Raw genomic sequence first — 15,452 nt, forward strand, 5'->3', positions numbered from 1 at the left:
AGTGATCGCAGCCGCCCAGGATCCCCAGTAGATTACTGACTAAATGTCTCCCATGGAGGATACATGAGATTCACACGACCAGATGATTTTTACAACAGCAGCGTGGAGTCTCTCTCTCTCTCTCGCTGAATGACCTTGTGTCAAAGTAGAGTTGAGAGGCGCGTTATCATTTCAGTCTGTGTACACTTTACTTTTCAGGAATAATTTGGCTCGCTGAAGCAACCGGGAGAATCATCTCGAATGCTGCAGGTGACAGGAGATCCCGGAGGCAGTTTGTGTTTGACGCTGACTGTTACTGAATTTTCATGGAGATGAGTGTGGCAAAAAAAGGGAAATTCTTTGGTAAAGTGTCAACTGTCCTCGGTCCGGCTGCTGATGTCTCGAACCTCCCACTTTCTTTAACAAAAGTGCCCAGTCATTCTGGCCAGTAGGAAAAGGATTCACCGGTTTTTAGAGTGGACATAAATCTCATTCAGTTGCAGGAGACGTCACTGTTCCTTACCTGTACGTCCCTCTTACTGTTGCTGCCTTGCTCATCTCTGCAGCTCTGGCTGGGGTCTGAAACCTCAGACTTGGTGGCGTTGTCATTTGGAGATGACGCCGGGTCAGTGGCCTCGGAAACCTTCGTTGCTTCACTGTCGGCGGTATCGGACATTCTCATTGCAAAGTCTTACTGGGAGGTGCTGGGAGAGAACCTGAAAGGCAGGAGCATGTCTGTGAGGGCCAGTTTCTTGGAAGAATTAGAAGAAGAGTGAGACTTCGCTTGAATCTGAAAATACTGAGTGATACAGTACAAATATGACAAAGACATTTATTTATTGAGAAACCATGTTAGAATATATTAGTTGAATTATAGTTTGTCCACAAGAGTTTATTTGTGACTGTAATCCTGTAGATACAACCATCACATTGCACATTTTCATAGAGTGGATCAGATTTATTGTTTCAGAAATAACACAACTTAATAACATGCAAATTATTTTTGCACATTCAGAATAAAAGAGATTGAAAGGCAAGAGTTAAAAACAAGTGTAAAAGCAGCTTTTCTGTGAGCACACAAAGAATAAAATCACTGGGGTGTGTCCAACAGATGTGGAGGCATCATCATCTTCATGTTTCTTCTCCTTGACGCTGTGACAGAGATGGAAAAGTTCAGAATTTCTTTATTTGACTTTCTAATTAAATTATAACAACAGGAATTCCGTATTTATTGATAGCTACGACAATATGGGCCTACATTTTTGACAGTGGGTGTATATGTGTGGTCGGTATACTAACTGATATAAAGAAATAAAATTAAACTTACTTGCTCTTCATTTGTGCGGCGGTCCAAATCTTCGCTTGAGGAGTGTTTAACATCTGCATGCATCTACCCACTGGCTTGTGGGTATTATTTTGAAAGAGAAAGCTATAATACTGCAGGAGTAAAGACAGTGGTTTGCCTCATGTGTGAAGATATGAATTTCCCAGAGAGCAGCCCAGCAAATATTTTTGTGTCGCACATGACAAGTGGCTGAGACTCCATTGTTTATCTTCGACCCATAAGAGCTGAGACACCGAGCAGGAGTTGCTGTCTTTAAAAAACAGGTACGACTAAAAGCATTTGTAATGGCAGCATATGTTAATGGGATTCAGCCATTAATAGAGCACAAGGTAGCAGTGTTGTCAGCCCTGTCTGTGGTCGTCAGTCACAACTGCCTTTAACAAGTCAGCAGCTGTTCAGGGAGAGACAATGGACGTGACTCGACAAGACGCAGCAGGACAGTTTGCTCCTATGAGAAAACACTGATTTAGATTACAGTCTTCGTTTACACTCCAACTCACAATTTATTAATTGAGTATTTAACTTCACTTGGTATTAAACTGATGTAAAATATGATTTGTTAGGTATGTTATTAAATTGTGTTTTCATTAGATTAACGTCCCAAAAGGGAACTTACTTTTCTTTCTTTTTAATTCCTGGAACAAAACTATAGGTAAAATCCTCAGTGTATATGTTTTATAGGCTGTCTGCTGGAACAGCTCACTCTCCAGAGAGGACTCAGACTTTGGGCTTAAAACACAGACTTTTCTGTGATGCGTCCCTTTAATTCTGCTGAATAAAAAAATTAAATAACTTCACATTGTTACTCATCGTGTAACATCATTTGCTTTGCACCTATGGCCTGTTGTAGGAATTATCTGTGTAATACCGTGACCTCCCTGTGTTGAAGTCATGGAGCGAGTTCATCCTGATGATATGCCCTCATTATGCAGTTAGGCCCCATGCAGTGAAACACACACACAGACACACACATACACACACAAGAAGGGAGGGCAGACATCTGGTACATGAGAGCTATGATTAATAGGTTAATTAGAAACGGGCTCATCAAATTCACTCTGTACATCAAAACTGAATCCACACATGACAGAGCTTACCCGAGTGTGTACGTGACTGGCTGCGTGTGCTTTTCAGCCCTCGCCAATCAGTCGGGCCTCAACCTATTTGCCCGGCAGTGATCAGAGTCATTTTCCTATCTGATTGCTGAGCCGCAGAGTGGCTTGCTGAGACTTAATTGTTTATCTCCGTCCCAAAAGAGCTGAGACAGCGAGCGGGAGCCACTCTCTTTAAAAAGGTGGCATCCAATTCCTCTGTGTCAGAGCAATTGACTTTGAGTGAGGTCCGTTGCCTGGCAAATGTACCGCTAACCCACTGCTGTGCGAGGCTCAGAGGTTAGCTAAAATGTAGCTTGGCGGTGACGACTCAGATGTTGAATTTCAATGACCTGTCAGAGGTTCGACAAAAGCAACACCAGCTGCTGCTTTACATTATTTTTACATTCTGAAAGAAAACAGCTTAATACTCCAGAGTGCTGCGCACGCCTCTGAATATTTAGTGTCTGTTGCTGACATTTTGATGAGTGAAGTCTCTCGAGTCACTCGCTTGAAGATTTGCAATATTGGACAGATATTTTCAAGAGCCAGGCTTGTGATGGATAGCTATTTTGTCCCTCACCGAATCATTCATTCTTCCAAACACATTTTATCATGAGACTGGAGTGTTGGACTACATTTGGCTTCAGACTTTGATGCATTTGAATTTCACCGTCTCGCCTCTCACGGCTGAGGTAATTGCACTGTGTGCCTGTTTAGAATCCCTGATGTTTTGCCTGCATAAGTAATATGGATCATCATTTGATCCTTACTGTTACATTAAAGAAACGTCTGAGAATCTAGGGAGGGAGCAAATTGGTCCCTTATGAGACGGGAAACAGACAGCAGCATACATTTTCTAACCATATACTTTATATATAATGTGACATTATGGGTTATAAGTGATGATCAGAAGATGCTACAGGAAGAAAACTTTTAGCTTGAGCCACAATCAGTCATGTGCATTTCAGAACAACTGACTGATCTGAATTAATTTCCAGACCGACTTATTTCAATTTAACACTGCGCCAAACCATTCAACTTGGGTTGAGAGTAAATGTTTATGACAATGTGAGATATTCTTAATATGAAATAATGAATATTGTACCATAACACAGCATTAAAGATAATGCTGGGGTGATTATTAAAATATTATGCTGCCCAATCTCTTTTTAGGTGTGTTTTTAAAATCCACCAGATTTTATGTGTCCCTGCTTAATAACAGCAGCTGATGGAAATACACACAATTTCCCATTTAAATGTTTCCTAGGAGATTATCAAATATCCTAAATATTCTCATCAAATAGAAACAAACAGTGGACGTACTTGATTCGAAGCCAGTGGGGGTTGTGGCGAAGGAGGATGTAGCTGGTGAAGTCGATGAGGCTGAGCCTATCGTTGCCATCCGAGACTTCTCTGCCCATGTCGGCTTCAGCTGCTCTGAACAGCGACCGGGGCCTTCGACACCCTCATGACCCCTGCTGACCTGCAGATGAAAGAACCACGGGGTTAGCACTGTGGTGTCCGGGGTGAGAGAGGTCAGAGGTTTGAAGCGGCAGTGACACAGAGGTCGCACACGGATTGACGGCAGTCAGGATGTCAGCAACTCTGAAATATTTGTTTGAGTCAGAGTAAAAAAAGTAAAAGTGGGGTGAGTATGTATTCCTGGGCCTGTGCGTGCCGATGTGCCATAAATAATGGATGAGCGCAGAGATGGGAGTGCAGTGGAGGCAACAGGAGAAGGCACCCCTACCAACATCGTAAAAACCAGGCATTAGGAATTCAGAGAGCAGCAGGGGGAAGATAGCATTTCTCAGCTGAAATCCTCTGCCATTTGGTGCCACACAAATTTCAAATCGTATCGAGTGCAATCTCTGTTTTCCTTTATAGCTTGACTACATGGTGACACTCGCTGGGCTGGGCAGACAAATGGAAACACAGACAACAAAAGAGCTGCACAAAACACACATATTATCGGGAAAAATGTGACAGTCAGATATTTTTTGTGCACTTCACTTGACAATTCTGTCAAATGAATACTACAATAGATTGGCAACCTCCTCTAGTTTGTGAAAATATGGTTGTAGTTGACAAATGAGGCTGCTAAATTTGATCCGATTTGGGCTTAAACTAATGATTTTTTTTCCAATATAGAATGATCTCAGATAGTTTACTCCATTAACTCACATTTTTTATCTATAAAATGTCAGAAAACCATCAGAATTCCCTGGAGCCCAAGTTTACATAAAACGTCACATTGTGCGATGAGAACCCAAAAGATAATTTGTTTATGAAGCTAGAAAACACAGAAAAGCTCAAAATCCTCACAACTGAGAAGCTCAAACCAATTTTTGTATGGCATTTTTGTTTGAAAGATGCTGATTCATTTTCTGACAAACATCCTATCACTTACTTATCTAAGCTCTGCATCAGTTCGCTTAATACTGCTCATTCTCCTCCATCAAACCCGTGTCCAGGATTCTTGCTGTCTCCCTACTTCTGTCTGCCCCTCTAATCTCCCATCTCAGTCAGTGGGCGAGGTGCCACGCTGACTCTGGCACCCGACGGTGCCAAGGCCTGGCTGCTGCTCCCAACATGGACTTGGTGCGACCACCCCCTCACCCCCACCTCCTGGTGCCAGGCAAAAGAGGTCAAGTGGAATCCCTGCTCACTTCATAATCTCCTTTCTCATGACACCTCCATTCGCAGCCAGAGCTGACTGCAGACTGACATGATGATGATGGGTGGGAGAGACGTGCTGTGGAACTGTCACCATTTGGTGCATTGCTTTTGTTTGGCTGCCTCACAGAACCCTGTGCGTTAACGCTTAACGAGAGAAATAAACAGAGATTAAAAATCTGATTGGCATTTTAGCGAATCTGTGAGGAACATTTCACCTTGGCTTAAGCAAACAGTCGAGTGATGCCCCAGGCTGGATCCATTCATCAAGATTACATCTGGAGAGTGCAAAAACTAGTGAATGCAGTTTGTCGCCAGCTAATCTGACAATGTATTTTTCTCATCTTAAAACAGAATCACCTCTCATTATCTTTTTCCTCTGGTTATAAGATGCTCTTATCTCCACCCCTTGCTCTTTTCCCCCTCTTATCTCTTTTTAAATGCAGCCAGAGCTTTATACAGGACTATCATCTCTGGGCGGCGGCTCTAGATATTTGCCCTCCTTGCTCCTGGTTGAAGGCGCAAGTGTTGCCATTTTCATCCGCCATACATAGGAATGCGAGCTAAATGTCTGAAAAGGAAAAATGTGTGTAATCTAGTGCCAGTCCTGCAGCTATCACACAAATGCACACACGAACATGAGCAGAGTGTAAAAGTTGCTCTAACAGCAGTGCGGCTGAGTCTGGCCGTGGGTGCTCCAGGTTTTATGACCGGTGCTACTGAGCGGACAGTGCCGTTAGCTGGCTGGCGTCAGGACTTCACACTGAGCTTGTGTGTGTGTGTGTGTGTGTGTGTGTGTGTGTGTGTGTGTGTGTGTGTGTGTGTGTGTGTGTGTGCAGCATAGTGTAGACTGTCTAATGAATGCTAATGGGGCAAACAATGCATACCCCCCCAAAATTTTTGACAGACACGGACAGAGTGATATCCCCCTCTGATTGATGCTCAGCAGCCTCTCACACACCCTACATACACACAGACGTGGCAGTGATTTCATAGAGACGCTCCGTTTGCCTGTGTGTATTGTGCTGTAGCTGACAGGGAGTGGTTCATTGGTATTACAGTCGCCGCAGAGCGCAGCTACCTTAAAGAGGCTCCCTCAGGCATCGTTCAGTGTCACACCGCCTCTTCACACCACCTTTATCGCCATGCTTGATGGGATAGCAGCAGGCACGCACACACCAGACCTTAGCATTTGCACACAATAAAAAAAAAAAATTGACGAATGTATTAATATTACACATTTGCTCACTGAGATAAAAAATTGAAATAATGAATTGCAATCAATAAGCAAATTAAAAACCAATAAAATCTGGATACTCCAAAAATCATTGAGATTATTGCAGTAACCCTTCAGCTACACCTGCCCACATACAAGTCTCTTTACATTTATTCTTGATGGAAACGATTTCTTAAAAAACCTAAGCGGAACGGATCATCATGGTGGTCGTCGACTGAGCTACACCGGGCTCTTAGAGGACCCCTCTCACAGACAATTATGTTCGATGGCAAGCTAATGAGAAATTTCTCAGTCACTGTGAAGTGAACAGAAGCCTGCCAGTGATGGCACCACAAACACACACACTTTTTATCCTCTTCACACAAGCACAAAAACACACCTGCCTCTCTCTCACTAAAGCTGACCTTTCCCTCCCACACCTCCGCTCTGTTGTGTTCTGCTCAGTGCTGCGTGGATCAGGGCTCTTGTCTTGGTTATAACCAGCTCAACTGGAGGTGAAGGACCCTCAATCCTTCCCTCTATCTGCTACTCTATCCCCAGCTCTGCTCCTGACAGAACGAGGAGATGAGAGTCAAACACGGGGTGGAAGAGGGAAAAGAACAAGCTCCTGAGTGATCACAAAGAAAATCCACCCATAATTTCCAAGCGTCTGAGCAAAGAGAGAAAAAAAAAAGATTAAAAAAAAAAAAAGAAGTGAAGGAATCTTTCTACATGCAGGCGCAGCTTGTGTGTTGGAAAATAATTCACGCTTTATTGCAGCTGATGAGCTTTTGCAAGTGTCACATAAAAAAACAACGGCAGGAACGGCGCCAAACATCTGGGATATTGTCTGCAGAGATGTTGAATACTAAACAGAGCTCTGTTTGCTACTGTGAGACAAAAGCACAGCCACAAACACAAAGGTAAGCCCATGTCTGTGGGTTACAGCTTTATGTCACCAGCTTGACAATTACCAGGCTTTCTCAGTTTTTACAAACACAGCGAAGGCAGCCAAACGTTTTATGGCAATGAAATTGATTTCTGACTTCCACACGAACCCACAAAAAGACAGATTTAGGGTAAGTCAGCCTCAGAGCGCAGGACGTGCATCCTGGCAAATAAAATCAAGCCTCAAATAAACTGTTAAATAGGTTGCTAATACTGGTTCACATTCGTGCTCTTGCAATAAAATTGATTTTTGTGTTTTGCTTAACTGAGTTACTAATCTCCCATTTTCTAGCCATTTCCGCTAATTGCAAAGCAAGAGAAGCACTGACAGGGGAGCTATATAATTGCACCAGAAAACGATTAGTGCAAAGCCTATGAAATTATATCACTTTCATACACTGTTCGCTGCAATTTCAGAGCGATTGAGACGGTGTCAGTTTAAGGAACCGCCTGTAATAGCTCAGATGGAATTAACAAAAAAAAAAAAAAAAAACAAAAAAAAAAACAGGCACAAATGAGCCTCTAATTGCGCTGCTCTCTGCCTCCAGGTCACATAAGGCAGTGTGAGTGTGGTGCAGCGCAGCAGAAGCGCAACCAGCCAGCATTAATAAATTAAATTCACGGCAGAGCATGTAGGTAATCCATTACCTATCCCATAGGAGAGCTTCCAGGGAATATCAATCTAGGCAATTAGAGGAGAAAATATAAACACAGAAAACTAACATACAAGTCTAGCAGTTTGAATCTACGGAGTCTTTTGAGAGAGGAATAACTCAAAAAGTCCGCCAGAGTCATTAAAAGTCAATTTGCACCCAACACCTGCAGAATAAACAGAGCAAGCAGGGGAGACGGACGATGAGCTTGGCTGGAGAACAATGCGGAGCAGAGCCTCTTATTGGCTGATCTCGGTTAATTATCCTCGTAATGAAAAGCAGAAGCAGTGCTGGCAAACTGGAGGGGAGATTTCTGAAAAAAAACCTCTGGCTCGGCTCAGTGAGTAGCACGGCACTGACAGCACACCAAATCTCACGCTGTGCTTAGTTTAACAAGCCAAAGAAAAGACTACACACTTGCTTACTGACTTGCTACCATGCGATGATAAAAGGAAACAGAACGCTGCTGCAGAAGAGCTTCTCTTGTCAGTTTTGAAGCAGCCGTGAACAGTACATGTGTTCACTTTGTGTGGCGACAAACAGCAGACACAATAACTTTAAAGACAAAGAAAATGTTGAAAACACAAAATAGAAACATTAATGGGAAATCAATAACCAGAAAAAGCATGTGAGGTCCATGCCCACTCTCTAGCAAAGTGGCTGGAAAGTGCAGGACCTACCTGCTCGGCAGCTCTGCCCTCCATCCCTTCTGCTACTCGACCGTTTAGTTTCCATTGTACAGGAGGCGCAATTGGCTGGAGAGGAGGCTGGAGTCGCCTCCCAGCTCGCTCCTCGGCAGCTGCCTGCTGCCTCTTGTACGCTCGCTCAACTGAGTGAGTGTGTAAGATGGGGAGAGGGGAGTGTAAAGGGAGAGTGGGTGTCACAGAGTGAAAAAGAGAGAGAGAGAGCGAGAGAGTGCTGCGCGAGCACAAGTCTACCTGCCACAAGCCATCAAGCCAGCCAGCCTTGGAGACAGCGCCAAATCAACAGCTGGCCCCTGTGTGATGTCAGAGCCTGAACAGCCAGTCACGGCAGCCGAGGCCGGCCGGCGCAACCGAGCGCTGACTGAACTAAAGTCACCGGCTAAATGGGGCTCTTCATTAGCTACTCTGCTTTAGGATGGAGGCGGGGTGAGGAGGAGGAGGCAGAAAGGGCAGCCAGCGACATGGGATGGATAGAAGGAGAGACTAGGAGGACGAGGAGAGAAAGAGGAGGGTAAAAAAAACAGGAGGGTGGGCGGCAGAACGGTGGGAGAGAAAAGGCGAAGAAAGGCTCAGAGGAAGCAAAAAAGAAAGCAAAGGAGAAAGAGAGGCGACAAGCAGCGAGGAGGAGAGGACAGGGGGACAGGAGCGGCATCTCCGCAGCCAGCTAGGTGCTCAAAGACCAGGTGGAGAGACGATGGGGAAGCGCTGGCCGCTGAGAGGCCGAGCTGTTCACTGGGCTACCTTCCCATTAAAGCTGGAACCCTGCTTTTCACACAAGGCTACAGCTAATCCAACTGACTTAGAGAGATCAACGCCACCTGAAATACGCCCATCACTGAAACCGAAAAGTGAAACACTGCAATGAACATCTAAAATAAGCTTATTGGTGGATTAGCACGAAAACATAAGGAAGAGGAGGAACTGCTTTTTTATGATAAAACCACGCCCCTGATTCTCCTCCATATCAACCCAACCTACCTTTAATGACTTTAGAGGATTTAACAGGAACACAATAAGCAATCAGCACCTCCTCGATTGGCCTGTTAATTTCATTAAAGATCAAGTGCTCTGTGTACTTGCAGAGGAGAGAGCATGGATAAGACTGATAATTGGGCTCAAAAATAATCTACTTCATGAAGCTTTCATCACTAAGTGACTGACAGGCTGTCAAAGACATAAGAAGTCACAAAGAGGTCCTGTGTGCAGCTGAAGTCTAGACTGCCATAATGTGATTGTTTTTGTCCTTTCAGTCACTCAGACTTTAACAGCAAACATAGTGGGCGGAAAAGTTCCTGCTGTCACTTAGCAACCAACACCAGGCTGCGACAACCGATCCGATCCAATCCTGCCTCATAATTGTACTATTCGTTATGCCAGGTCTCTGAAGAATTTATTATTGTGCTTCCTTAATCCCATGAAAAGGTCACCGATTGAACAAACAATTTATGGATAGGCGGATGAATTATTTAACGGCCCTGACCAAATATTATGGGAAAGAGAGATTTTCACCCCCCTGGAAGGCAATGAATTATTTAGACATCGGGCCACATCTTTGGTGAAAGCTATTACACAGCATCCTCAGCCTCGATATCTGATAATGTCATCAGCTCCAAATACGACCCCAACCTGTGTAATGAATGTCAACAGAGTCGCGGCTGCAGATGCCCGAGCAGCAGCAGGTGAAACAGTTCTGGCAAACAATTATTGGCATTTTATTTAAAGCCTTGGAGGGGATGTGTGACGACCACAAGAGATCATCTGAGACGTGATCTGGCCACTTCATCTCAACCGGCAGGAAAAGCAGCTGTTAAAACTCATCACTGTCAAATTAAGGACTTCCAAATGACTGCAGCTTTCACAAATATCAATTATGGTGACAATGCTGCAATGAGGGCATGTTACAGTCTACACACACAGAAAACGAATAAAGAGTAGGATGCCGGACTGCCCCGTAGAGACGAATGGCATCGTCTCCACTCAGCAGCCGCAGGGACCAAACCAGCATCCACCTTCCACCCACCAGGCTCCGCTGGTGCCTTGTTGGAAAACCAGAACACTGTGGCGCTTGGTCTCCGTAGTAAGTTTACACTTCCATCTCTGTCTGTGAAAACTGTCGGTGCATGAGAATGACAGTGGATGTGGGTTTCAGGTTAGGAACTAAAGTGAGCTATTACATGAATGATCTCTGGACTTTCACTGGCATAGATGCATTCATAATCTCTGACAGCCATCGAATGGTATTGAAGCAGTTCATGTGTCAATGTTTAAAACAAATATTCAGTCAAAGAGGTTATAAAAATCAAATGATCAACAAATATAGAATGCATCACATTCGTTTTAATTCAATTTACATTTAATTTCACTGCTATTGATATATCTTTAAATAATAGATCTGCCCTTATTTGGTCAATTCTCCTGCTTGGGTTCCTGGTTGAATAATACATGTGTTTGACTTTGGTGTGAGACGTGTTTATCTATGAGTCAATCGAATAAAAAACTCATAATATCATCAGTCACAGAGGAAGAAGATGTGCAGATAGTCAATCGATGTTTGCTTTGCTTAATCCTGCAGGACAATTTAAATCAATTGTCTTACACAGTTTTCGCTCTCCGTCCCACCAGACTCCATTGCAAATTTAGCTATTTTAATTTAATTCTATTGTTTTCTTGACCTCGGCAAGCCCCGGATCACATGCAACATGTCAATCTGAAAGTTTATATGCGAAATTAAAATTCGGCTGATAAAAAAACTTAGCCAAACAGCGCAATAATTCAATGACAGCTATATTTAATGCGGTGGCTAACAGTCAACCTCAGTACACGCTACTCGCTGCCGCATATTGCTGGAGAGCAGCGGGCCTGGAAGTTACTGATCACGCTGTGTTTATAACCGATCTATGGTTTTCCAGACATGCAGCAGAAATCAAAAATGGCCGCTTACAATGTGTACCCGGAGTCTGCTTTATTTCTGCCGAGGACAGAGCCAACGTAGCGGGCTACATTAGCGCAGGATCGGGGCTAAGCTAACCCTTACAACACGGCAGCGTAGCCTCCTGCTAACGCCAGACAAACGGCCCGACACCGGCGCCCTGAGCTGTCACGGGTGTTTACCGCTAACGATCCCGTACACACGTAGTTAACACCGGGCCGGTGAGTGTTGGACGGGGTGTCTGATGCTGTCTTACCGCTTTGGTTTACAATCGGTGCACGGTTGTTGTCTCTACCGGGGGGTGGGGGGTGAAGGAGAGAGAAGCGGCGGCGGCGGCGTCCTGCGGGCTGGGGCCAGTGCGTCACCTCCTCCCGGTCGACGCGGAGGAGGATGTTGGAAATGTGTCACGTCGTCTCGCTGCTGGGTCGTCTCTTATTTGCACACGCAGATTTTCTTACAGTTCCGTCACGCACCGCACATCCCCGTTCAAAATCACGCAAACACTTGATTCCTTTAAGACAAGTGCGTTTAAATAAAACCGCAGAGTGTGAGGAAGTCGTAGACACCTCTTTGCTGCGGCTGCCCGGTGATATAAACCGAGTGTACCTCAAGTTTGCCGCGAAACTTTTCAGTGTGGCGATTACACGCTGAAGGCTAACCGAGGTAGGCTAACAACACTGACAAAACACTATATTATATATATATATATATATATATGCACGTGTGAGTTAACTCAACAGTTATACATGTTTGTTGTGTGACATATTACTCGTCAGGGTTTCACACTGACTCCTATCTGCACAGCTCGACCCTGTGGTGTCACGTGTAAGCACACATTAGCATACACAGCTAGCTCACTGGTGTTTTTAATTAGGCTGCCATGTGAACAAGCTGGGGCAACACAAGCCAGGCGTCGTTGCTGTGACTGGAGGCTGAGACAAGCAACTTTTACCATCTCATCTACAATTCTGACTTTGCTTGTCCACTTTGCTGCATCACCCAGCTTCTAATAATGGTACTCCTGTCAGTGCAAGTAGGCAACACACCGGTGCTACGTACCATTCTAATAAAACATGTTTAAATCAGCTATCAGTATGGTGAAGAAATGTGCTCTTACATGTCAAATAGATTCTGTGAATGATATTCACTAAAATCTGCCTTCGTAGTTGAACATAAAGATTTACTTGTTTTTTTTCTTCTATCTTATAATCTCAGCCAAATGACTGAACAAGAAACTGATGAGGACCTACTAATGGAAATGGATGATAATGGCCTGCAGACCTCTCACTGTGATACAAGATGGTCACAGCAACTGTCAGGCCTTCCTCCCAAGCTCCTGCAGCACCTGAAGCTTTTCCAAAGAGAGGGCTTGGACTTTGCCTTGTCGAGGAATGGACGGTAAAGCAGCACAGCCGCTCACTCGCTTGTCACATTGTTTGCCTTGCTTCGTATTTTATTGTTAAGGTCTGTTTACAGTTACATGTGACATTCAAAGATAAGGTCAACTTGCATCTTGTTTGCAAAGTCAATGATAGCAAAGAGAACGACTTGCAGATAAGTAGATGTATTGTTCATATTTGAGTGGCTCCATTTGAGCGCAGTGAATCACCCCCTGGGTTTGTGCCACTCTGTGTCTCCGCTTCACCTCTGCAGAGTGTAAATATAGATTTATCGCTATGAAGATGCTTTTAACTCAGGCCTCTTGTCGTCATTACATAGAAGAACAGAAGCTTGAATCTTTACTCCACGTTATTTACATTTGACTTTACATTGAACATTTTTATTAGACTTCAGGGAAACTCATAATATGGCTTTATGGGAAAAACTAAAAGTAAGAATAACTTTATTCACAAAAAAATCTACAAATCTTGCAACGCCACCTTCACCATCTACCTAAAACCTACTCATATTTACCAGCCCCTTCTGTATGTGTTTCTGTACTAAACACTGAAGAGACAGGAACTTCTAAAATTCCGTTGGTCACTGATGAGTTAAGATGATGGAGATGGTGAGCTTGTGTCCACACCTCACAGAAATTCATTCGCGCATCCCTCTCAAATCCTTAGCGTATCACATTCTCCCCTCTATTGCTGCCTCAGTGGGTGATTTAGTCTAATAGAAAGGCATTTTTATGTAGATAATTTGCCTAATGGAGCTTTAAACTAGGCAGCCCTACCCACCTCCATAGCGCAGTGGGAAAAAAATGTGATTTCCAGCCATGCTAAATGGCTCAAGAGGAAAGTAAAAAGTCATGAAAGTGTGTGAATTTATTCTGAATCCAGAAGGTCAGATAGAGTCTGATTTGTATCTTCGAAAACAATTACCAGTCCAGTAGGATGTTTCTGCGTTGCCCTTAGATCTGCAAGTGTTTGGCTGCGGTGAGCGTAAGCTGCAGGACTGCAGGGCCGGGACTAACCCATTTCCACCTCCTCGACCAGTCGATGTGTGCTTGGGCTCTCTGTAAGGTCAGCACAGGGGGAGCCAATCTGAGCACCGCCGCTGTGATGCGGAGCGGCCATATTGATTCAGGAACGCTGGGAGGCACTGCTTTGTTGCACGGGTGGGTCAGGAGTCAATTGGCTCGAGCTGCACCGAGTGGACAGCCACCTCAGTCAATTGGCTTCAGTTTGACAGTAAGAGCAGTGGCCGGCGTTGCTTCTCTCTGGAGACGGGCAGGAGTGGCATTAGCACAAGGTATTATAAGTGGAGCAAGAAGTAGAATGAACACTCTTCAATGAGTCCAGCTTCTTGAATTACGAATATAAATATATAGAAATATAGAAAAGAACTACATTCTGCATGTCTGTGTCACATGACCATACAGTATTGATGACAGACAGAAAACTTGTAAATGTAATTCTCATCAAATCTTTACAGGCCCTATGCAATGAAAAATACTTTAATCCCCGTCCATGTATTAATTCTACATTTATCTAATTTTATCCATATGAGAAAGGATTTGGCACTATTGGCTACTGTAAACATCAGTATTGGCAATAATTGTCCACAGTAATGTTGTATTTTTACCAGTAGATTTATGTAAATATGCAGAATCAAATATCCCTCTGATCAGTTTGACAGGGACTTACATACAGCTTCTACATTTCTGTATCTTACTTCTGTACTTGGCCGGTTTTCCTCTCTCTTGCATGTGCTAATTGAAGCTCTACCACACAAACAGGTCAGATTGGATGTGGAGGTCCTCACTCAAACTAAAAGCTCTGACCCCGGAGGGTCTCCATAGATTTTAGATACTTTTAGTCCAAAGTTTTCTTCCTTTAAAATAGGAGAAGAGAAAGCTGCTTCACACACTTTAATTTCACAAAATAATAATGGTGGCAGATTTACTACTGGGAATTGATGGCAATTGTTTGAAACAATGGGTCCTTGGTTTCAGAAAAAAAAGGTGGGCAGCTCCTTATTACCAGCTGACCGATGGCCAATTTTGCCAGTAGCTTTTTATCTATTATATAATAAAATGAATGTTAGCTTCGTGAGCTTTTAACAAGGACCTGAAATGACTTGATGAGGGTCTTTAATCTGCATTTAATGGCTGCATGCACGATATTATGATAAAAGCAATATCATGTATTGGTAATCCACGAAGAAGACATGTTGCCTTACATTTCTTGAAGCATTATTTGTTCTTGTTTTGCTTGGAGCTAATCTCTCTAAACAGATTGTGCATGTGAATTTACAGAATCTGTAGATGAGAGACAAGAGTTTGGAGGCGGAAGTCTTTTGGTTTCCTTTCTATTTTAACCAATAACATTTGTTTGTAGGTTAAAAGTCCGTGGGAAGAGAAAAATAGCGAAATAAATCAGCTATCAGCTTTTTTAAACTTTGCATTATTATGCAGATTTCATTTTTTTTTTACAAGCAGTAAAAGATTCTTCTAAAAATGGGGG

At 43.6% G+C, this 15,452-nt stretch overlaps 2 protein-coding genes across 20 annotated transcripts in view; one reads left to right on the top strand and one right to left on the bottom strand.

Moving 5' to 3' along the window:
- Positions 1-11,940, bottom strand: part of LOC109643182 (R3H domain-containing protein 1-like) — a 37,108-nt gene extending 25,168 nt beyond the window's left edge. For 9 of the 15 annotated variants that reach the window (XR_011240535.1, XR_011240534.1, XR_011240533.1 and 6 more), the window contains exons 1-3: positions 11,801-11,938; positions 3,742-3,901; positions 503-695 (exon numbers count right to left, since the gene is read on the bottom strand). Coding sequence is in view for 11 of the 15 variants with exons in the window: in XM_069521484.1 (XP_069377585.1) it covers positions 503-661 (159 nt within the window). In the remaining 4 variants the exon portion in view is untranslated. Of the gene's footprint in view, positions 1-502; positions 696-3,741; positions 3,902-6,175; positions 6,198-8,591; positions 8,791-11,800 lie in introns of those variants that run through there. The other 6 variants (XR_011240532.1, XM_069521479.1, XM_069521482.1 and 3 more) reach the window with 4 other exon arrangements.
- The window catches only part of zranb3 (zinc finger, RAN-binding domain containing 3), a 63,529-nt gene continuing 59,557 nt past the window's right edge, over positions 11,481-15,452 (top strand). For 2 of the 5 annotated variants that reach the window (XM_069521469.1, XM_069521474.1), the window contains exons 1-3: positions 11,995-12,207; positions 12,419-12,577; positions 12,760-12,942. In XM_069521469.1, coding sequence (XP_069377570.1) covers positions 12,764-12,942 — 179 coding nt within the window. In that variant the 5' untranslated portion in view covers positions 11,995-12,207; positions 12,419-12,577; positions 12,760-12,763. Of the gene's footprint in view, positions 11,766-11,994; positions 12,208-12,418; positions 12,578-12,759; positions 12,943-15,452 lie in introns of those variants that run through there. The other 3 variants (XM_069521471.1, XM_069521473.1, XM_069521470.1) reach the window with 3 other exon arrangements.

This window comes from Paralichthys olivaceus, chromosome 24 (assembly GCF_024713975.1).
Source record: "Paralichthys olivaceus isolate ysfri-2021 chromosome 24, ASM2471397v2, whole genome shotgun sequence".
NCBI classification, from domain to species: domain Eukaryota; kingdom Metazoa; phylum Chordata; class Actinopteri; order Pleuronectiformes; family Paralichthyidae; genus Paralichthys; species Paralichthys olivaceus.